General features: G+C 41.7%; 1 protein-coding gene across 6 annotated transcripts in view; it reads left to right on the top strand.

Moving 5' to 3' along the window:
* TTC7A (tetratricopeptide repeat domain 7A) overlaps nucleotides 1-23,128 on the top strand; it is a 172,138-nt gene that overhangs the window by 54,930 nt on the left and 94,080 nt on the right. For all 6 annotated transcript variants that reach the window (XM_040554290.1, XM_040554291.1, XM_040554293.1 and 3 more), the window contains 4 exons: nucleotides 1,292-1,396; nucleotides 12,458-12,575; nucleotides 19,270-19,327; nucleotides 22,588-22,660. In XM_040554290.1, coding sequence (XP_040410224.1) covers nucleotides 1,292-1,396; nucleotides 12,458-12,575; nucleotides 19,270-19,327; nucleotides 22,588-22,660 — 354 coding nt within the window. The remainder of the gene's footprint in view (nucleotides 1-1,291; nucleotides 1,397-12,457; nucleotides 12,576-19,269; nucleotides 19,328-22,587; nucleotides 22,661-23,128) is intronic.

The following is a 23,128-nucleotide window of genomic DNA, read 5'->3' as shown; positions in this document are numbered from 1 at the left end:
CTGGACCTTCAGCTCTGCGGAGAGAGGAGGAGGCAGGCTCAGGCAGCCTGCTGCGGCGTGAGGGAGGGGAAGTGCTGATGGCCTGTGGGAGTGTGAAACCGTCGTGCGGGGCTGCCAACTGCCTGGGATTAGAGCAGGCTCCAGGCCCAGCAGCATGTGCTGACAGGAGCTGTGGTGGGGAGGGCCCTTGTGGGTCAGGGTCAGGAGGGGATTGCCAGGACCCGATAGGAATAGTTGTTAGTTTGGCTCTGCGAGCTTGTGTCGGTGTGTTTACTGCCCTCCTGGAATATAGAAAGGTCGTGACTATGTAACGTGCTGCTGGGAGTGAATACAAGTGAGAGGCCTGTGTGTGTCTTGGGAAGGAGGTTGGAAGAAATGGGGCATTGAGTGGTTCTGGGTTGTTTATGAGGAGAGTTGGAAGCTTCAAAGAAGCTGGTTCAGGTGGGTTAGGGTGGGCTAGGAAACTGGCAGGGCTAACCAAGCCTTCTTTCTCACCAGCATCTCACACCAGAGCATTCCTCATTCCCTATTAAACTGCTGAAATACAGCAGTCATGAATGGCGCTGCTGTAAAAAGCAATGTTTGTAGAGCACGTGGACTATCCAAAGGGCTATGTAACTGCTAAGCTTAATAAACACCGTTTATTAATGGTAACCTTACACCAGGAAGAGCTCCGTGGGCTTTCTGTCTAACACATGCTACTCAGACCACCCGCTGCACAGTGTATTGCTCTGCAGCTGCCTGCCCCACCCTTTGCATGGTGGGATCCCGGTTGTATTCATGTATGTTCGGGACCTGGAGAAGACAAAAACCAGTCTACAGAACAGATTACTTTAGCTACACAAACCTTTGTCTGACGGGTTTTTTTGTTGGTCTAAAATGTAATGTACGAAAGGGTAAGCTCTTTATGATCTCCTCTGGCTTACTGGAAGATGGTTGCATGCAAGGGAAACTATATGGCAGAGTTGTGAATTGGAAGGGCAGAGTTAAAATAACCACTGTGTTGATAGCTGAAGAAGACCATTTCTTGTGAAGTGCACAGCCAGGGCTGGTTCTTTGGTGTACTACTTCTGAGCGTGGGAAGCATGTGTGTTTGTGTGTGCACATGTGTGTCTGTTTGTGTGGAGGTGGGAGTAAAGTTGCTAACTTGTTGCTGACATGATTTTTTTTTTTTGTAATTTCATATCACTGTTTTGTAGATTTCACTGAAATACCTTGCTTGGGCTCTTAACAGCATTGTCTAATCAGCCTTTTTTTCCCTTCCTCCTTTCCCTCCCCTTCCTCTCTCCAGTCAGCATATGCTGTATCAGTGCTCAAAGAGTGTGCTAAACTGCGACCAGCAGATCCCACCGTTCCTCTTCTGGCTGCCAAGGTCTGCATTGGGTCACTGCACTGGGTAAGCAAGCTGATGCAATTTTTATTATGTAATGTATTCAATGCTGCAGTGACAGTACCATAGGGTAGTTGCAGGGAGAAAGGAAATCCCTGTTAAAAATCACACATGCGTGCACGTTTAAAAGAAAATAAAAATCCCAGAAACAAATGCTGCAGTAAGTCACTGAAATGAGCTTTGCTGGCCTGTTATAAAAAGGAGGAGGGGGAAAAAAACATAATAGTTATTCTGGGGACTGCCTTTTCGAGTGAGTATCCAGAGCTGAATCTGCCACCCTGGTAGCCCCTGAAAGACAAAAGTTAATTAGTTGGTCTGGCCCTTGGACTGCTAGATAGTTGAGGTCTGCTGAATGACTCAGTCTTTTGTTCTTGAAGTTCCTGTGTCAGTGTTTTCTGTTCTGGATGTGTTAATGTATGCCCCATTCAGAAGCGGAGTGGGAGTAGAAGTCTGTGCCTGTGAAATTCTGATTATCCCAAGGAGAAGAAACATCTGTCAGTCTTTTACTGCTTGGTTTAATTAATTGAATGGCAGCCTGCTGTTTTCACCTGTCCTCACCACGAGGTGTCCCTACAGTCAGTGAAGGATTATAATTCCTAATACAAGTAAAACAAAGATACAAGAAAGGAAAGCATGAAAGAAAATACCAGAAGAATCTGCTCAGATTTTGGTGACAAGATGTTCTACCTCCTCCCCAGGCCTCTACAATCCCTGTCTGGTGAAAATTGGTATTGAGCTGAACTTAATTGAGTTGTATCAGTTTAGGGCCTCAGTGAGGGCACCTGGTTATATATGTTTTTGAATGAACTATACTGTTCAAACTATAATGGTTGAACTCATATGTGAGTCAGGAAAAACTAGAAAGCATCTTGTTCTAGGAAAAAATCTTTCAGGTCTGAGGGCCTTGAGGGAATCCTTGCTGAACTACCTAATTTACAGAGCAATTTAGCTCTCTTGTATCCTTAGCTCAGTATGTAAATTTTGAGGGCTGAAAGGTATTCAGTGACGTAAAATACTCACAATGTAAAATAACATTCACAGTGAAGCAAATGCATTTTTCTTCCGATTCTTAGAGATTTTAAAACAATATGTAAGCTGGACATTACAGCTGTGTTGAAGACTCATTAGCATGTATGAGGTTTTCAAAGCAAAGTCAAGTTGTTATTAGCCTAAAAAAACAAGTATATTGATCTTTTTTTTCTCTGTATAGCGTCTGAAGTTAGAGTTGCTTCATGGGCTAAATTCCTGCATTCCTATGGAGCCATACTAGGGGACTTGCAGCCTGACAGCTTCCTCTAGCAATTCTACCATCTCAATGCTTGTCAGGAGGAAAAAAAGCCAGCAGAACAGACGTGTGAAATTTAACGGAAATCTTTCTGAGATCAGGGTAGGTTTTGCTTAGGAGCCAGAACTTTAATATGGGATATGAACTTGGGATCTCTGTACTGCAAGTAATTCTTCTACTCTTCTGCCTTCCTGCTCTGTGAACACAGATCCAACAAGGTGGGAAGGAAAGCGAACAAGTGCTAGGAAAGCCAAAGTCCGCCTGCAGTTGAGTCTGGTCCCCATTCAGATGGACCTAATCAGCTGGAGAAGTGGGCCAACACTTCTTAGTAAGTTCAACAAAAGGAAATGCAAAGTCCTGCACTTGGGAAGGAATAATCACATACTGGCGTGCCAACTAACTGGAAAAGGAGTTTTGGCTTTGCAGAAAAGGACCAGAGGTTGCCCAGAAAGGCTGTGGCATCTCCTTCTCTGGAGATATTCAAAACCTGTCTGGATGCAATCCTGTGCGATGTGCTCTGGGTAACCCTGCTTGGCGGGCGGTTTGGCCTGGATGCTCTCCGGAAGTCCCTTCCAACCTCAACCATTTTGTGACTTGGGGGTTCTGCTAGACATGCAGAACATGAATCAGCAATGTGCCTTTGTGGTGAAGGCCACCAGCATCTTGGGCTGCGTTAGAAGACAGCACTGCTGGCAGGTTGAAGGAAGTGGTCCTCTCTTTTTACTGAACGTTGGTGAGACTGCATCTGAAGTCCAAGTCTGGGATCCCTAGTACAGGATGCACAAAGACATACTGGAGTCCAGTGAAAGGCCACAAAAACGACTTCTCACGAATGGACTGGAGCATTTGAGATACGAGGAGAAACTGAGAGAGTGGGAGTGTTCCACCTTGAGAAAGTGGCTCTGGAGGATCTTATTTATCAAAGTATATAATACTTGATGAGGGGAGAGAGAGTAAAGATGATAGATTCTTCTTAGTGGTACCAAGTGACAGGGTGAGTGTTTGGACTACAGGAAATTTAATTTACACTTTAAAAATATTTACTTATTTTTACTGTGAAGGTGCTCAGACAGTGAAACGGGTTGCCCAGAGAGATTGTGGAGTCTCCATACGTGGAGATACTCAGAACTTAAAAATGGTTTCTGGGGTTCAGTTGTTTAACCCTGCTTTGAGAAGGGGAGTGAATGCATCTTGTAAGACTCCGTGCTAGAATCAAGATCCCTGGGATGATCTCCTGTTTAACAGAAGCAGTGCCTTTTAGGGAAGGCATTCTACCAGACACTGGGTCACTGGTGTTTGTTGACGTGAAAGGACCAGGTTTCTGTAATGCAAGAAGAGAAATGTCAGGCTCCTTCTCTTTCATGTGTTACCCTGGTGTTCATGCAGTTCTCACTAGTGAGGACTTAATTTCAAGTGGTGCCATTAAAGTCTGCCAACTGTGAGGGATGAGGAGTTGGATGTGCAGTTATAAGCCCAAATTGAAGATGCTGTTATGGCAGGGAATGAGCAAAGACAGAGTTTGTCCTCCTCGTTGTTGCCTCTCAACATCTCTTTGGATTCACAGCTGACATATAAAGAATACTTTGCTATAAGGACATTGAGGAAAGGTGAGACTGCAACAATCACATCTCCATCCTCAGGCAGTTTGGTATCTCTAGATTTCTCATACGTGACAAAAGTGTAAAAGCAACAGTCTAACCCTAATAGCAGAAGAAAGAAGGGAGAAGTGAACTGGTTTTAACTATCTCAGTGTTGTGTTTTTTTCTTTTTCTTTTCCCTGTAACTGCTGCTTTTTCATTGTATGAAACACTTGGTGTTTTTGCATCAGAATCAGATTGCAGTCTGAAATACAAACATGATTTCACAAGATGGTAATCTAGAGTATAGCCTGTGGTTATCTAGAGTGTAGCCATATGAACTAAAAACAAATAATATTCTTCTCCCCTCTTCCTTTCACTCAGTGGCCTATGCTATACCCTGATACGAAACCTTAGTGATACCATAGAATAGTTTTAATTAAGGGGAGCCAGAGAGAAAGCTGAGTATCTTTTAAAAGAACTGAAATGATAGGTTTCCACATCTTGCAGTTAAAGGGATGCTTCTGATATTACTGGCAAACTCCTCTGCCTAATAAAGACCTTCCTGCTTAGCAGAGCTGTTTTTCTAAATGTCATCTTTGCAGTAATTATTTGCATTTAAATTACATGGCAATCAAAACAGAATTGAATCATTTAAACTGGAAGTGAACAAGTTGATCAATGCCAGTATAAATAGAAAGAAGGGTAGGCATGGCACTGGAACAGTCTAATGGACAAATATTAACAGTTACAAATACTCAAATGCATCTTGCTTTTCAGAACATATACTTCCTAACTGGAAAATTAATTGTTTTATATCTGTGTGCTTGATTGCTAGGTAGGCAGGAAATGGATGAAATCAGATCACTGTTTATACAAATGAAACAGCTAATTTATATATTTATATGTCCTGGATCTGCCTATTATGTGCTTTTGGTGCAGTAGTGTATTCAGTTTGTTTATAGTCCATGGACAAGCAGTAGTTTAGTCTTATTTCAGTTCCTAGCAATAAAAGAAACCACTAACATCGTTTATGCTGCTGGATAATTGCAGAGTGTCATGAGGAACACAGAACAGTTTCTTTCCTGATTAATCTAATGGTCATTTAACTCATTTTGCTGTCTCTGTACATGGTATCTCCACACACATAAAGAACCAGAAAAAAACTAATAGAATTGTACCATAGTGATTTACAACCTTGAGAGTGCCCAGATCACATCTATGAAATAATCTCTCGGTGCAAAACAAATCAAAGTAGAAACGTGCATGCGTTCATACTGTGCCATGCAAATCAATATGTAGCAGAGCCTGATGTGGAAAATAGCTGAATGTCCTCAGCTTCTGTTGTGACAGTATGACCAGATTATTAGCTGAAGTAAATTGGCCCTGCTCCACTGCCATATTACTGGCACCATGCTGGCCTACATCAGCAGATGCTCTGCCCGGTCGACCACTAGCTTCCAGGATTTGGCCTGCATTGAACAGCTGAGTGAAGTAAGGAATGTTTTGGTTGCCATTTTCAGAATTACCATTTTTTGCAAATTGAAGGGAAAAAAAAAGCAGACTGAACAGCAGATCAATACATCGTTAGTTCCAAAGCTTGTGCCAATTGTCTTAGAGGACTAGAAAAGCTCCAGAACAGTGTACCTGTACAGGCCACACTTGTCTGGCGAAGATACAGCTAGACCCATACTTAACAAAGCTCATGACACAATTTTCAACAAAGTTGGAACTTTTATATTGTATATAGCACATTAAACTGGTGTGTTTTAAAGGTCTTTGTAGTGAGCTCAAAATCACTTTTGAGGCACCATGCTGCCTGGCATTCCACTTTGCCAGGGTTTCAGCACAAGAGTTTAATGAACTTACATGGGAATGATTATAGCCAGGGAACACAAAGGCCATTTTTTGTTTAGCCAGCTGTCTTTTAGCTTTCCAGAAAGCACTATGAAATTTTGGACTACTGAAGTTCATTGTCATTTTAAATTTTCATAGGAAAGTTTCTGTAGCTTAGAGGGGAATGTCCATGCTGCAGTTGTCCTGTCTTGGTCCACTGCCAATTCAGAGTGATACCTACTAAAAGACTTGCTGCAGTTTCCTCCTTTTAATAGTTATTTTAATAGTACAGTGGTGGTAATTTCACTGTTAATCTAGCTTCCCCAAGACCCTGTTTTGGCAGATGTTCTGGTTTTGATATTTTTACAACATCTGCTTAAAGACAAGTGTCAAATACTGATGTTCTCCATTTTATGAGTCTTATTTAAAGGCATTTAAGGTTACTAGGATGCTTTCTTGTGTCTTTTACTCCATTGATTTCGATGGAGGCACATTGAAAACTTGGTAAATACACATGGAGACAAATGAATTGCGGTCCTAGGATAGGCTTGAATCTTCAAGGACTCTGGTCTAAGAGTAAGAAGACATGAGGCATATTCTTACTATTTTTAGTGACACACAATTGATACCACAGAAATAAGATTGTAGTGGTAAACTTGTGTAGTGTCACGTGATGGCTGTTATCAGCTAGTATGAACTTTAGGAGGGACTTCATCCCATGGCAAAAACTGCACTGCAAGGTAGTGCTGTACCTCACAACCGCTTCCCTCAGTTGGTTTGACTTACAGATCCTAGTGTGGGGAGGTGGAGATCATGCTATCAGTCAGGGTAAAGGGAGAAGAGAGCAGGTCAGGCCAGGCCAGACCATGCATGGAGTCTTAAAGAGTGTAAGATGTCCCATGAGGTCAATACATGATGGGGGGGGGAGGTTGGCAGGATGAAGATTTAGAGCTGCATACTTCTGAGGTAACGGCTTATCATTCATTACTTTCACAGACCACTTAATCCGAGAGCGCTTCTCTCTCCTTCTATCTGTTGTTGACCCTGTCACTACAGATGATAAATGATGTGCATGTGCTTGTACCCAGTCACCTAGGAGCCCTGGAGTTGCATGGCAATGCTTAGGTTTTACTGTGGTATGAATAACATTGAGAGATCAAATCTAGTCCCATTATCCGAGTTATTCCACCTGCTAAGCAGCCTCTCCGAAGGACTGACATCGCTGTGAGCAAGAGGCTACTGAGGAAGCAGGGAGAATTGTAAGAAGCTACTAGAGATTTCCTCCATCTTTTGAAAGAGATTCTTGCTGACATCACAGCTAGTGTTACTGGGGCAATCCCAAGGATTTCAGATGTCAAAGATGACCAAGAATTTTGCTTTCTATAAATTTTCTGTGTGAACAAACCATTCTTGATGCAGTGGAGGGAAAGCGCAAATGTTACTAAGTGCAGAGGGCTGAGCTTACGTGCTGGGTAAATTGTCAGGCTTAGCACTGGTGACACGGATAATGCTGAACAGACCAACAATGGAAAGCACTGGAATTTTTATTTCCTGACATATATAACATGATTTATGTTTTAAGCTGTAAGCAGCTGTGGGATGAAGGCCTTTCTGTTACGCTGCACCTTACTGGACACTCTCTTCGTATGCATTGTTCCTCTTTTTCCTCATTTTCCCATTATTTATTGATTTTTTTCCCTCTTCTTTGTATTAGTCTCCATACCTACAGCCCACTATAACAAAAATAAGAAGCCAATCCACCTAGTTAATATCATATGCAACTTTGTGTAGATCCCCTGCCTGTAGCATTTGGATCTCTTACGTGCGTGGGCATTTCTCAGTCTTGCTGATGTCCAGACTCCCCAGTTTCTCTAACCTTGTCTGCTGTCCTAGGCCAGTGTCGCTTGATGTGTTTCCTGCCTCCTCCCTTGTGCTCTCCTTTTCAGTGCAGTAAGGTGCCATTTCCGTGCTGCTGTACAACATCAATTTGCTTGTCCTCACTTGTTCTAAATCTGTGCTGGTGGGAGCTGCAGCACCCGCTTGCAGTCCTGGAGGGTGTTGATTCAGTGGGGTAAGGCTGGAGCTCTTCTAAAAACAAGCTGGGTGGTGGCGACAGGCCAGGGGGCAGCACCTGCTGTTTCCCACTCCCTTGTCAGTGTGCCCCTGGGCTTGGCTTGAGCGCTCACCCAAACCTGTGCTCAAATACCAGGGGTAGCTGGAACAGCCGCTCTGTGTTTCAGGGAGAACATCCCTTAGGGTTGTGCAGCTAACAAATGCTCCTTGTTTCATCAAAGAAGATGGAGGGGGTGAGAAGGGGATAGGAAAAAAAAAAACACAATATTACAGTCCCACAATATTACAATCTTATCAGTGTCTGCTCATGGCTTGGCAGCCTGTTTCTCTCCAGGTGCCATGGGCGTTTTCCTCTCTGGTGTCGAGGAGGGGTTGCTTAGCTAATGCTTCCAAGTGCCTCCTGACAGGTTATACAGCTTCAGTTCAGATTACAAGAAGTTCCTTTCAGGTTGTTTTTCCCCAACACCTGCATTCTGGGCTCTCTTCTGTGGAGGTCTCAAAAGGTAGACAACTTCTCCCTGCAACCCTTTGCTCAAGAAGCAATTCAGTGTGAAGTATGTGGAAGAATATAACAACAGCAAGGGCCAGATTGGAGGTGTACCTCCTTGGAGACTGTTTTTGCTTGCTTCTGAGGGAATAACAAGTAGTGATTCTAAAGAAACTGAATTTAAGCTGTTACCAGCCCAAAGAAATCTTTTTTCCATAGTTGATGTCCCCCTTTGAAGCGAACAAACCATTTAGGTTCCCTTGTGTTGAGTCTGGGCTCCTGGCTGTGCATCCAGAGTAGGCATGGCTGACTCTTCCTCATATACCTTCCACAGCTTAGCTCACTTCTGCATCCCTTGGGCTTTTCAACTTATGGGAGCCCCATGGGGTGAGACTTGCGTGCCTGGCACCGTGTGGGGAGAGGGGAAAGGGACAGCAGCTCCTGCTGCTTCACAACACATGACAGCCTGCCTGGTGGGTCTCCAGGGGACTGAGGCCTTGTTTGGGGGCCTTAAGCCCTCCTTTTCCTATTGCTACAGCAAAGTGGAGGCACCTCCTATGCTTTAGGACCCCTGTGGGCACAGCTGCGCTGTCAGATCACAGCTCAGGCTGGCTCCTGGGCCCTCACTCAGCACAGCACGGCGTGCAGGGGAGGATTTCTCACCCCAAGCGCAGTCCGGTACGGGGCAGTTCGCACAGTGGATGGATGATGTGAGCGGAAGGTTTTGCTTTTCATGGCTGCCCAGAATGATTGAAGAGTAGGCGAATTGGAGAAGAGGGGGCAGATGGCAGTCACAGCAGGGCTGGCAGGGGACGTGGCTGAGTGCTGCAAGGAGGAAAAGTAAATGTTCTAAAACAGAACCGGCCGCAGAGCTGTGCTGCGCTTTGCGAGGCCACTTGTTTTCAAAGCAGCCTTCGGCTGCCCCAAGTTTGCATTCGTGAAAGTCTTTGTGGCTGGTCAAAGCACCATTAGTGTTAGTACGAACAAATGTTTACCGGAACGGTTGTGCTAGAAGTGCTCTTTCAGCTGTTCTGAAAAGTCGTGTTTTTAGTTATTCATACAATAGATTAATCTGGCACTCACAGGTGGCCCTGGGTAACTGGCAGGCAAGAAAGCTGAATGGTGTGCTGCTGATTTATGCAGCATAGGCCATCAGTCAGGGACTGGAAACACCATCAGGTGACCATTCAGAGAAACAATGGAGCAAAATCTCTCCAATTTTAAATGTCTGCATTTCAACTCCAAACCTTTCATTTAATCTCTTTTTTCATATGCTCTGCCCACTCCTACCCTTGTTCACTAGTCATTAGAATTCCTTGTATAGTTCTTTTCTTCCTCTAATGGAGACTTCTTGGACAAAAGTGTATGTGGGGAGAAGAGGAGAAACAATGAAGAAAGAGTGGGAATATTAGTGTTTATGATGGCAAAAGAGGTGCATAATTAAATTTCTGGCTGCAAAGATTTCATGCTTTACATAAAAGTTCCTGAGAGCTGAAGAATTCAGTTATTGTTTCATGTGAAGGTTTTTTGTGTGTTTTTTCCTCCATGCTGAGTCACGGGACATTTTCTTCTTCCATTGCCCTAGGCAATGGTCCAGACCATGCATCAGTATGTGACAGGGAAGTCTGTAGGGCAGCTTACAGGATTAAGTCTCTTGGAACAAACTTCAGTCTTGCTGATGTGATTGGGAGTTTAAAGGGTCTCATTTGAGCATCGCTGAAGTTAGCAGAACTATTTCCAATGTTATCAGAAGACTTTGGATTTTGCCATTAAAGATGGTCTTTGCAATTTGCTTGGTGGCGCCAAGTATGCCTGTGGGGAGGGTTCCCCTATTTCAGTTAGCAGTTTCCAGACTCATAGTTGACTAAGCAATCAGCAGTACTGTAATGCTTGCAAGTTTCAGTGAAGGATTGACGAAATACGTGTTGATCATTGGGCTGACTGGTCTGAAGCTTCAGAAATTTGAAAACTATTGGCCTACATTTAGTCTGAAGTGCTGTGGCCTCAGGGAGATGCACAAGCGAGGAAAAGACCCAAGCAATGGAGCTTCTTCACTCCCAGACTTTTCAGCCTTTCTTCATACTTATATTAACAGCGAAGACCTCCTTATGTTTGATACCATCTAATAAATACCAACTTGTCTGTTTATGTAGCTATTAGTTAATGTCATCACCTGAATGTCTGCAAGGGATGTAACAAGGAGCCCTCTTGGCAGGCTAGTATATCAAGTAGATTTTGTTCATAAATAATGTATGAACACATTGCTGCACAAGGAAATTTTCTGGTCTATTTTTTTGGTTTCCTTACAGGTTTTGGTTTTTTTGGTTTTTTTGGTTTCCTTACAGGTGATTCCTTTTAGATGTTAAAGAACTGTGAGGTGCTGTAGTCTGACAAAGCTGAGTCTTAAGAGAGTGCATTTCGGTTACAACTGCAGTACTTGCACCTAAAACGTTGGATTCCAAAAAAAAAAAGAAAAAGGATTTTCTGCAGACAGAATAATTCCATCCCAGAAAGTTGGTTGTCTTGTCATAGAAGTTTCTAAAAGTAGGATTATTTTGGTAGCAGTCTGGTTATTGATTAAAGGTCACGCTGATCATGGCTGACAGGATCTGCAGACTGCCTTGTACGCACACAAGATGTTCTTGTAGGCTCTGTATATTTCAAGCCTTACTTAGAACTTTTACCTGTACTTCTCTAACCTTGATTTTTTCAGATATGTACAGTCTACAGTTCTTAGTCTTTTTCTGCATGTGAAGGGTGAGTGATGTTAATGAGAATTTAAGGTTAGAAATGAGGAACACTGTTCTGCCATAAAAGACTTGAATTGTTTTTGGTTAAAAATTCTCATTCACTCTGATTTTAAAGAATCTTTATATTTTTATTAGATTAGGTCTGCATCATCAGTTGGAAAGGAAGGTTGAGGGGAGCACTCTGTGCTGTAATAGAAGACGCTGTTTTGGAGGTTGATGCCAAGAGTTCACAAATGCTTCTCTTCCCATTAGAATCTGTAGTATAAAATGAGGGTGGTGAGGCACTGGCACAGGCTGCCCAGAGAAGCTGTGGGTGCCCCATCCCTGGAGGTGCTCAAGGCCAGGCTGGATGGGGCTTTGGGCAGCCTGGTCTGGTGGGAGGTGTCCCTGCACATGGCAGGGGGTTGGAATTAGATGGCCTTTAAGGTCCCTTCCAACCCAAACCATACTAGGATTCTGTGATTCTAAAATCCATCTCTAAGGGAACTGTGTCTTTGCAAAAAGATACCAAATGTAGCTAGTGCATGCAGCACCAGCTGGTAAGGTAGTACAGCATTTCAGATCAAATTTGGGTCCTGAATTTGCTGCCTCATTGTGGTGGTAGAACTGCAAGCAACAGCTGAACTCAGCTTACAGTGAAGATCTTGCTTGTTTTGTAAAGTTTTAAAAAGAAGTAAAATTTGCTAGGATTTAAAAGCATTGTACAGCAAACCTAGATGGTCTTTGTTTAAAGGAAGATACCTGTTAGACCTCTCAATATACTGCCAGGATGATATGTAAGTGGTTAGTCCATTGGTGTTTAAGACTGTGACTCCCCTGGAGGGAAACAAAAGTAAGATACCGCCCTTCGTTAACGTTAAATGACTGAAAATAGTTTAGGGTGGATACTTAAAACAAGACCAGAACTCTTCTGAAAATGGGAATGTGCATCAAGGTCTGATAAAGTGGCCTTCTATGTTCTCCTTTCTATGAGCACTTACTGTGGCATACTGAGCCTTACTGAAGCAGGTATAGCAGAAATGCTATACCTGCTAATTGTCAACCTGTCATCTTTTGCAGCTGGAAGAAGGAGAATGCTTTGCTAAAATGGTGATAGACCTGGGTGAAGATGCTGGAGAGTCCCTAGCAAAGGGTTACCTGGCACTGGGTCTTTCATACAGTCTTCAAGCTACTGATGGTGAGTTATCCTGTTTGTGGGAAACTTATTAGAATCTGTGCTTTTAGTGATGACTGGTCATAGAAAATTGCAAGACAAATTGGGAGTGTTCACTTCTTCAGACAACTTTCTTCTGTAGTAACAAAAAATAATTTTTTAGGTAAAAGAGGAAACACGTCATTACCTAGAAGATGCTAATCTGACTGTAGTCAATGATTCTTGGTGTGTTTTATTTGGATTTTTGTGATACGTTTCTTTCACTTATTTGCACAACAAAAAGTTGAACTTTTGATCTATTTTCATATTTTTGTCACCCACTCATAAATCACATAAAGAAATATAATCCAAGAACTGGAGGCAGAAATGCCTGACTTCAGTTCCTAGCGTGATACTGATTCCCCACAGAGATTCAACCTCTCTGTGATGCAGTTTCTTTCTCTGCTTAGAAGTAAACAAGATAAAAATATCTTTCTCATTGGTACTTATGGATGTTGACTACATACAATGTAAGAATTTAATTTTTTAATGTTGACTGCTTGGGTTTTGTGTGATCAGACAGTGTGCTTCTGCAGAATCGGTGCTTAGTAGTTTGAAGGGTTGAAAGTCCTGGTGTTTAGGAGAGATCTAGATTTGACCTTCATCACGCTCACAGCTGGGTACAGCTTTGCTTCTTCTATGACTTCTACCATAGGTAGAAGGCCTGCTAACATAGTTTCTTTGAATAATGGCTGAGCTAGTTTGTTTCCTAATCAAATCAGCAGTCCACACCATATGCCAGCAATGGCTTTTCTGTCAGATGTGTTCCACAGAAACAAACTTCTTCCAGCAAATGAGCCTGAAACAAAGCTACAGTGACAGCCTGTATGGTATCATGGAAGTACTATGGTCTTACAAATTACACCAAAATTTTGTAAGGCATGTGTTTGAGGAAGCAGCTTGTATATTTCAGAAGTGCAAGTCAGTGTCTTTTTTTCAGGCACATCTATCTGATCAGGTGGTTTGAGAACTGCTTTCCAGCATGGAGGGTAACATGCAGTGTTGCTCCTTTCAGTTCTCCATTTCTCTGATTCTGAATAGTTTCCCTTAGTAAGTTCATATCAAGAAACATATGCCTAGCCTGAATTTTTTCTTTTTTTTTTTTTTTTTTTTTTTTTAAGATCGTTAAACATTGAGCTCTGCTTAACAGCCTAATTCCTTAGGGCATTTTGCCTAGATTTTGTTTAAACTGTCCCTAAAGCTATACAAGATCCCAGAGACTATTTTCAGAGACAGAAGGGTTTGTGTGCTAACCCCATTACAATCTATTTATTATCCTCTATGGAAAGAAAAGAGTTTCTAAAGAATGGAGTTGTAGAGGCATGTGTTGTGCTCTAAAAATACTTTGGTGCACCAAAACACAAGTTGGAAACTTTTTTTCTTCTGAAAGAGAAGTCTTCCCTGAGTATTCAAGAGGTTAGTTTGGAAGACATAGTAAGTGTCCTTTTTAATATTAAATAAACAGTCTTCATAACAGTTGCCTTGGAATTTTGTCCAGATTAGTATCTGATTTTGTTCTGAAACAATGGAATATCTGCCTTCTCTTCCTCATATCTCTAGCCCGTAAGTCAACAGGGCCACTCATACAGTTATTTAAGGAAAATCTGAAGAGTGTATTTTCATTTTCAGGTTATGTTTTAATAAAATGGATCACATCCTTCAAAAGCCTACTTATGATGATCACAAATATGGAACAGCATTTTACTAGAAAACATCAAATTTGCGCTAATGAGACGTTTTTCACTAGTGTTGTTAATAAAAAGCCTATCTCAGTGTGGAAGCAAGAATACAACATGTTGAAGGGAAGATAGCAACCCTGCTATTAATCCTGCTTCATAGTGTCAGTCATTTATCACTGTGTTTATACCAGTTCACAGTGACATGTGCAGACATGCAAACATCTGTGTCTATATGTGATTTCCATAACTTTCTACTTAGGCTGATTTTCAGCGAATCAGCATTTTAAATGACAGCTGTTTCAGAAACATTTAACCAACTGCCTTATAAAGCTTACAGCAGTATATCAAGACGCCTTCCAACCAAGGTTAGGCTTTTTCTCCTTAATTTGTCATTTTAGTAAATATTTATTATCCTGTGTGACAAAGGCACTGAGGAGTTGTATTAAGGCCTTTCTTATGTGACTGCTTTTTATCAAGCGCTTTCTGCAGAAATGAGAAGAGCAAATGCCACTGGATGATAATTCAAAGTACTTGTGGGAGTATTTGATAAAGTCAATTTACAACTATTAGATTTACTCCTGGATGAAGTAAGATTTCCTGAAACTTGTGCTGCATAGCAGTATGTAGCTTCCAAGTTCTTAATATCTAATTGCATCTTTCTTGAAAGAAGGCTCAGTGAAGTTGCTGAAAGATGTGTCCTCAGAGGAAGTCACCACCACTTTTGCCTCACTCTTAAAAGCACAAGTCTCTTGTTCATACAGAAAGTCCATCTATCTAAATTTTCTGTGTCCCAAATGTGTTCCCAATGAGGCAATTTCAACAGCAAACCTTTTTCTTGCTTCTTATAGTTTGTTTTGACTTAAGCTGTAGTGTCAACTTTGCTTCCCCTAGGTCTCATGAAGAATTCGTTGAAGACAGGGGAATGTGAGATGAATTTACCACAGGCTAAAGAGGAAAGACAAGTTGAGCATGCTCTTATCTAACATCACCACCTCATGTCTCATTTTTAAATATTTGTAGGTTAACATACCCTCACTCTCTTTACTTAGTTGAGAAGGAGAGTGTTCTGCATCTCTGTTTTCATTTAGAATTTCGGTATAAGGCCACAAATCAGAGACTGAAATGGAAACTTTTCCTAGCAGTCCTTGTGGGCTGTATAAATAATCAGTATACTGACATTACCAGTCAATGTTTAAACAAAAATAAAAGTTAGATATTGCCTACTAGTGAATAAACCCATCATTTTTGCATCTGGAGATAATGATCAACACATACAATCATTAATTATAATCCTGGGTGCTAAAACTGTTTAACTTTCAGTATTAGTTGTCTTAACTCGGAAACAGTTTGGAAACCCATTGGTGTGTGCAAAAGGCTGTATGTATGTAGGTGTTTTAGATCAGAAATGTATTTTTGAAGTTCAAATCTCAATCATCCCCACTTCTTAACATTGTGATTCATGCGACAGACCAGTTTTGGAGAACACAAACTGGATCCTTTTGTCATAGAACTGTGCTGCAAAAATAAACCTCGTTATGTTGCAGCTGCTCATGGGGGTTCAGTCCAAGGGACAAGACTGGAACTAGACCCCTGACCCCATGTTTGCAGTTTTCACGCTGATCCTCAGCATTGTTTCACTCCATGCATTTACACCTACTGTGCTGCACCTTCTCACTAACACAGAGTTTACCTTTGTCCGTTTTCAAATGTGACTTTAGAGCTTGTATTTTATTTTTATTTGGGTACCAAACTGTTGAAAATCCTGTTGACTTTTGGTAACGCTAAAGCTCCTTTAAAATCCAGAGTGCTTTTGAGAATGAATCTTGGGCTCCTAAGGTACAATTTGAAAAGTTCTGTGTGTTACAGGAATATCTGTTCCAGAAACTTAGACTCCCTGGTGTTCTCTCCCTTACTTTGGTCAGACCGTGCTTTGCTCTGCTATTTTCATCTAAATAATAAGTATCATACAACCTTTTTGTTAGTAGAACTGTAGCAGCCATGCTCATAGTGGGTAAAGTTGAGTAGATGCTGAAAATTTGTTAGTGCCATCAGTCCTAGAGAAAGGAGCACAGCTTTAGAGGTCTAGTTACAGTCATCTAATTGTGTCCCCTTAGTGCAAGCTTTTCTTTGGCTGAAGTGAGAGCTTCTCGGTGATCTAAGCAGGTTGCAGAGATGATGACTTCTCACTATCTAAGAAAAAAGTAATTCATTCTGCTAGGGAGTTGGAAAGAGGATGCATGAGGGGGGCATGGGAGTAGGAGGAACTTGCACAGATTTTGTAAATTTGAGGCACAAATATTAAACACTGAGTCATATCATCACTGTATTTATTCATCAAGCATATAAATATTATCTATGATGGAGACCTAGCAATACTTGGGGGAGGAGCAGTGGAAAGAACCTAAAAGATTGCAGTAAACATGTTTCCAGGCTATGAAATGTTTAAACTTATGGCTTCTGTCTGCCCTTCAGTACAAATTTACTTGGGAGTTTTGCTCACCTTCTGAGCACGTAGCTATTATAAAATGTATGTAAAACTAACTTAAATGTGCTAAAAATGCACTCAGCAGTTGCTGCATCAGATGTACAAGGGTACAGGGTCCTTCAAAATTGACCTTCCAAATTCTGCTCTCATTTTTTATGCACTTTGGTTTAAAAATTTTGCAATGCTGAGGTAACAAACAATGGCATAGCCTCTCTTGCAGCCATAGATTTTGTGTAGAAATGTGGATTTTTTCCATTTTAAAAGAGAGGGAGGAACTTAACTGTTACTGTCCATGAGATATCTTTTAACTTCTTCCATCGTTCTGTGCGTGGCCTTTGTACATGGTGTGTGTATTTGGGATTGGTCATGAAGACTGTGTGGTGGAATGCTGCTCCAGAGCCTGAGAGTCGCATTTTGAGCTCAGTTTGTTTCTAGTTAAAGTCAAGTCATACTTCCAGTGAACTTGCTCAGTTGTCTCCTCAGCTCTTGTATCCCACCCCAAATCGCTCTTCATTGTTTTTTTTCCTAGTTTCTCTCTTCAAAGTGTAAAGACCCTTTTTGTACAAATGGCAAAACTCAAACTTTATTTATCAAAATCAGGCACAAATCTAGAGACAAACAACCAGATTTCCAATTTAGCTGCAACTGAATATGCAGCTCATACTGTGGGAGGTGGGACTCGCGTGTTGCTTCCTAGCAGTGCAGAGTCAAAGCTGAGTGTTATTGTAGAATAATCATTTCATTTCCACAACATATTTTGTGCTCTTACTTTCTGACTACAAGTTAATCAGTCATCAGTCAAAAAGTCTTACTAGACTGAACCTGAAAGTTTTTCTAGCTTCTCCATTTTGCATTTATTTTTGAGGCAAATGATAGAAATCTCTTTACATCTTCCTCATCATGTGGCATCTCCAGAACTGCTGTTACTTACATAGGGAATCTTGCAGTTTCCATAAGAAACAGAATCTGGTATTTTTCTGGGTGAATGTTTATAGCTAAAATCAAATCCTTTCCAGTGTCTCCACAAGCATTTTAATGTGAATGTCAATATTAATTCTTTTATTTTTTTTCTGTAAGCTCTCCAGCTCTGTTACTTTTCAGTATTTGGCAGTGGACCCGAATATTGAATTTAAGGCTATTGAGAGTGAAGTGTTTCCAGTTTTTTTTAAATGTTGCATTTTGCATGAAAGTGCATGTCTTCAAATTCATTCTTTAAACTGCAATTTTTTTGTTCGGTTTTTACTACGTAGAGCAGATTTTACGGCATAAGCAATTTTTGATCTTTATGATTCTTCCCAAACGAAGCTGGTGTTTTGAAGAGCTATTGGAAGGTGTTAGGAATAAAAAAAAAAAAGGTCTGGTGACTATAACTGCTTACGCAAAATAAATTATTTGCAATGTTTCACTAATTAGTGTGCTGCAGAATCTAAAGTGATTACATTTGTACAACTTTTAGGAGAATGAAACTCTTTCCTCTTAACTTACAAGAATACTTGAATTTTATCTGTTTTTGTTGTGTTTTTTTTTTCTGAAATATATTCTACTTTACAATGTTTCTATTCTGGAGCTTAGATTGACTTGATATACGAAGTGAAATATATTCATAGGTGGATGTTTGGTGGATTAACTGACTACTCATCACTTCTTTGTATTGTTGATCAGTAACTCTCAAGTTCAAGACAGGTAGAACAAGAAACTTCTGCGATGTAAAATCTGGAAACTAAGAACTGGAGCAAGGCAGCCAGTATACTTCTGAACTTTTATTGCTAGCTTGCCAGATATTCTGCATTGAAGAGAGTCCTATTTCTCTATGCTCTTCCTCTATTCCCTTTGTTCTTGATGATAATGGTATCTTATGATACCCTGGCATAACAAGAACTTGATGATTCTTCACATCAAAACTGGAATTAATTCACACATCAAGAAGTGAGCCTAGTGGGTAGGATCCTTAGTCAGTCAGAGGCACCAAGTAGGGCATTAGTGAGTGGCTAATGCCATACCTGAAATAACCTAAAAGTTAGTTGTGTTATTAAGGGATTTGTTGTGGAGCTGTGGCTCTGGCTCCTGGTGTTCCCTGTTCCACCCGCAACACCTACCTACATGAAGATGGTGGTGGTGATGGTCTGTATCTACAAAGTTGGAACATCCTGCTAGTTAAGGCCTTCAGTGTATACGCTGGCCTGGCAGAGGGCCTGGCATGCTCATTCTATGTTGTTAACATATGTCCCCTTCTCCTCCCAGACCCCTTCAGTGGCATATGTTAACAAAAATGCTTCAGGGTTTCAGACAACGGAGTTGGAAGAATTTTATTTAAGAATAAAATTGAGATTTTGAGTTAAAATACTGGTTTTGTACATTTCTTTAAAAATAAAATGGCATGTTTTCCTTCCATGACCATAGACACCACCAGGTTTCTACAGTTCTTATGCTCCTGGTTTGAAGTACTCTGCACATTTTTTATTGAATCTGAAACATTGAATTCAGCTCTTAAATTACATTGTATATTGTCCTACAGCTACTCTGAAGAGCACTCAGGATGAATTAAACAAGAAAGCACTTCAGACTTTGGAGAGGTGAGTAGGAATCTTGCTGATTCTTCCATTATGTAGTTCTTTTGATGAATCCGAAATAAATTATTTTTAATGTTGTTGTTTTTTGTGTGTGCAAGGCTATGTTGTCTGAAATGTTGAAAATAGTTCAGTAGATTTTCTGTCAAAACCATTCCTGTGATGGCAAAATGTGTTGAGTATTTAGTTGAATATGAAGATGAGAGTATTTGTTCTACCATTAAAAGAAATAAACTTAGCCCCCAGTTAGCTGTGGTGGGATCTACAGTGGTGGGAGATGCAGCTTCATTATGTGGTGCCAGCAGCAGAATGTGGAAGGCTGGTTTTGTATCCGTTCCTGTGTGAAGTAGGCCTAAACACAAAAATCCCTCTTGGTGGGAGAATACCTTCACCACTGAGGTGTAGGCTGCTGTGGGGTCACCTGGCATCAGTGTGCCTACCAATGGGAGCAGATGATCGCCATCCTAATGAATGTTTGCACGAGCTGTTGTAATGAAAAGAGCTACAGAGCTAGCAATACAAAGTAGTCAGCACTCTCCTGTTATTCCCCAATGTATTCTGTGGGGTGTCTGATTCAGTCAGTAGCTACACACTGAAAGTACCTGTGAATTAAACTCCTCTGCAACTACTGCTTCCTCCAGTAAAACTCCTTTGGTAGCGTGAGGTTAAAAACCCTTTTTGTCAGTTCTGTTGTGGTAGAGAGGTGAGGTGCAAGTGACCCTGTTACAACTAAGCCACATCACCCAAAATACACCAGGTGTTAGAGCAGTCAACATTGTAAGCATAGTTGCTCAGATGGCAACTAAATGGAAGCCTATATGATCAAAGTCTTGGGATGAAGTATCTCTTTCTGGTTTTAGTGTGGTCATAAGTGCATTACAAAAAGTGAAGACGATCTGAGATTTCGAGGTATGGGTGTAGCAGGTTGAACACGGTACTGGATCCTAGCTGTTTTTCTGATGCTGAGCAAGGGGGAGTCCAGCATGTTTCTCCTGCACTGTTTTTGTAGTGGTTGCAGGAGCACATGGTAGTGGAAACTTACTTTTGTCAAGCTGAAACCACAAATGTAATTATGGATATTTACCCCATGGGGATCTGAACAATTTAAAAATGTGTACTTAAAAAGAAATTTATACTGTCACTATTTAGATCAGGAGTATACTTAAAATCACACCAGTTCCCAGACTCCGATGTAATACCTTCACTACTGCCTGATTTTTCTGTAATTGCAGTACTGCAGTGCTTTTAAACTACATTTATTTTTATCCTTTGACCTTTCCCACTGGCTGTGGCTTGTTTTCATGGTATCTTAACTCTAGCTAGGAAGCAGACAAGGTTCTAGCCAGAAATTAGGTATTCAAGCTTCAGCCAGCAGGGGTGTTGTGACAGTAGCTACTAGTATCTCTATGCTTGGGTTTGGTTTCCTTTTATTTTTTCCCCCCTTGTTTTCCACCTCTTTTTAAAGTACATCTAGGATTTCTTAGGCTGTGGTTTGGCCTGTAGCCATCCTTATGAGTGGCCTTTTGAGCTGGAGGCTTGGATCAAGTATTTTTCTAATACCTTTTGAGGAAGCAGAACAGTAACGTAATGACTCTGTCTCTTTCCAAAAGCACCATTAATCTCTTCTCCCATAGACCGACGTGAACTTTCCTGTTATGTATTGTTGGAGAGAGTATTGAAGATTTCATAGGTGCTGCTTGCAAAAGAGGTGGCTCATCCTACTCCCAACAGTTTGGGGCAAAGCTGGATTCTACCTTACGGACTTTTATTTAAAATCTTTAAAGAAAGTGGAGAGAAGTGACTTGCCTGTACTAATTGCACCTGTGATGTATTTGGCATTGCTTTAGAATCCTTGAGTGCTGTCTTGACTTGCAGAGTTGTAGGGCACATTCAGTCCATGCTAAATTAATTAGTTCTAGAGCCATTAATTATAAAAGTTAATTCCAACAGGTTTTTGCTCACAGGCCAAGGTGGCATTTGGGAGGTGGCCACCATTAAAATGGTCTGTGATTTGTTTCCTGAAGTAATTCTGTGACTTTTATTTGCTTGATTGTAATTAGCGAATTAATAGTTTTGGCAGGGTTTCTAACCATCAGCCTTGTCAGCCTGTCAGTTCTCCCTCATAAAAACTTTGACCACCTTCCCTGTCATCCTGGAGCACAGCCTGGAAAAGGGGTCGTCAGTGTCAGTCTGCTGTGAGGGTCCTTTCTCTTTCCCACCTCCCCAGTGTGTGACAGCTTTGCTGTGTGACAGAGCCAGGAGCAAGCTCCATGCATCTGCAACTCCCTGTGGATCAACAGGCGGTAATCCACTGGTCCTGAGCTGGGCTGCCTACGTTGTACGAGCCATTGACCAACGCTGCTCCTAGTTTAGGTCCCCAAAACTTGTCTGCATGTTGCCCTGTTTAAGGGCTTCTCTGTGGGCTGCAGTTTCATGCCAACTGCCCTGGCTGTCCATTCCTGCAATCAGCCTTGCTCGTGTGAAGGACTTCCACGTTGCGTGCTGGAGTTGCTGCAGTCCTCTGTAGCCAAGCAGTCTCTGCAGTGTGCCTCTCTGCCTGGCATGGACTAGAAGGTGGTGTCTGAGAGGTCCAAACTGGTTTAACAGGAGAAGCCCTAGCTTGAGAAGCAAGGGCTTTGGTTCTGGTCCAGGCTCAGCTCCTGCCATCAAATCCTCAGTCCTCCTGCAGTGCCTTCCCTTTCCAAATCAGGAGTCTGCTGTCAACAATTAGACTAGAAGCTGTAGGGTGGAGGATATTTGGTGTGTTTGGACATTAGCTGACATCACAGGCTTCTGATCTTTAGTCCTCCACGTGCTCATAGTCACAATAATAGCAGAAACAACGATTACTTTTCAATGCTAACCCAACCCTCTCCTATTGTTTTTAAAGTGTCAGTATTGGAGCAAGTTGGACAACTATCTCCCCTCGCCCAAATTACTTAAAATAATGCTTAAATGGTTTGTGTCACAAGTTAAGAGCTACTTTCTCCATCAGATATCTAAGTTCCAAAACATTAAATGATGTTTAATGACTGAGCATTTAAGTTCCTGGCAGTTGCGTTTCTCACATCTATTCCCGTGAGCCTGCCTTATCCAGGTGAGCATCAGCATGCTTTTTGTCAAGTCTCAATGTGCTCTTCCATTACTGGTTGAGTTATGTAGGACAGGACTGGGCTTAGTTCTGTGTTTGTCACTTGTGGCAAAGGAGTTCTGGAAAGTACAATCTAACACTTGCTTCTTTTTGTGTTGTGTGGTTGTCCTTGAAGAGCACGTGAGTTGGGCCCAGAAGATCACCAAATCATCCTCTACTTGTCACTGCAGCTGGCTCTTGTCAGACAGGTACGTGCAATAATTGCCAACCACTGAGGTGTGAGGAGGGTGAGAGAAGGGTGGTAAAAATGAACAAGATTAAGCTATGCTAAACAGGGTCCCTTCCTGCCTCCGTTATAGCTAATATCAATCAGAATACGTTTAAGACTTTATTTTTAAAGCAGTAATTTCATAGTACATGTGGCCCTGGGGAATGGTCTTCCCTAGGGTGCGCTTTCAGCCCTAACTCTGAGCAGTGCTGTTCCTGCTCCAAGCAACTTTGTCCGGGTAGGGCGGGTGAGAGGTATTTATTCTTGTTCCCTGGGTATCATGCCGTGTCCCTGTGCCCTGCTGCAGGCTGCTCCAGAGGCTCTCTTGTTACTGCCTGGTTCTGTATCACACCAGATCTCACATTCTCAGCGCTGGGGACTGGTTTATTCCTTACTTGGGCACGTTCGGCGTTAGGCTTTGACGGGTGCTGGAGCTCTGCAGCGAGTG

The sequence above is a fragment of the Cygnus olor genome, chromosome 3 (genome assembly GCF_009769625.2).
Source record: "Cygnus olor isolate bCygOlo1 chromosome 3, bCygOlo1.pri.v2, whole genome shotgun sequence".
Lineage (NCBI taxonomy): Eukaryota > Metazoa > Chordata > Aves > Anseriformes > Anatidae > Cygnus > Cygnus olor.
This window is presented reverse-complemented; position numbering and strand designations above follow the sequence as displayed.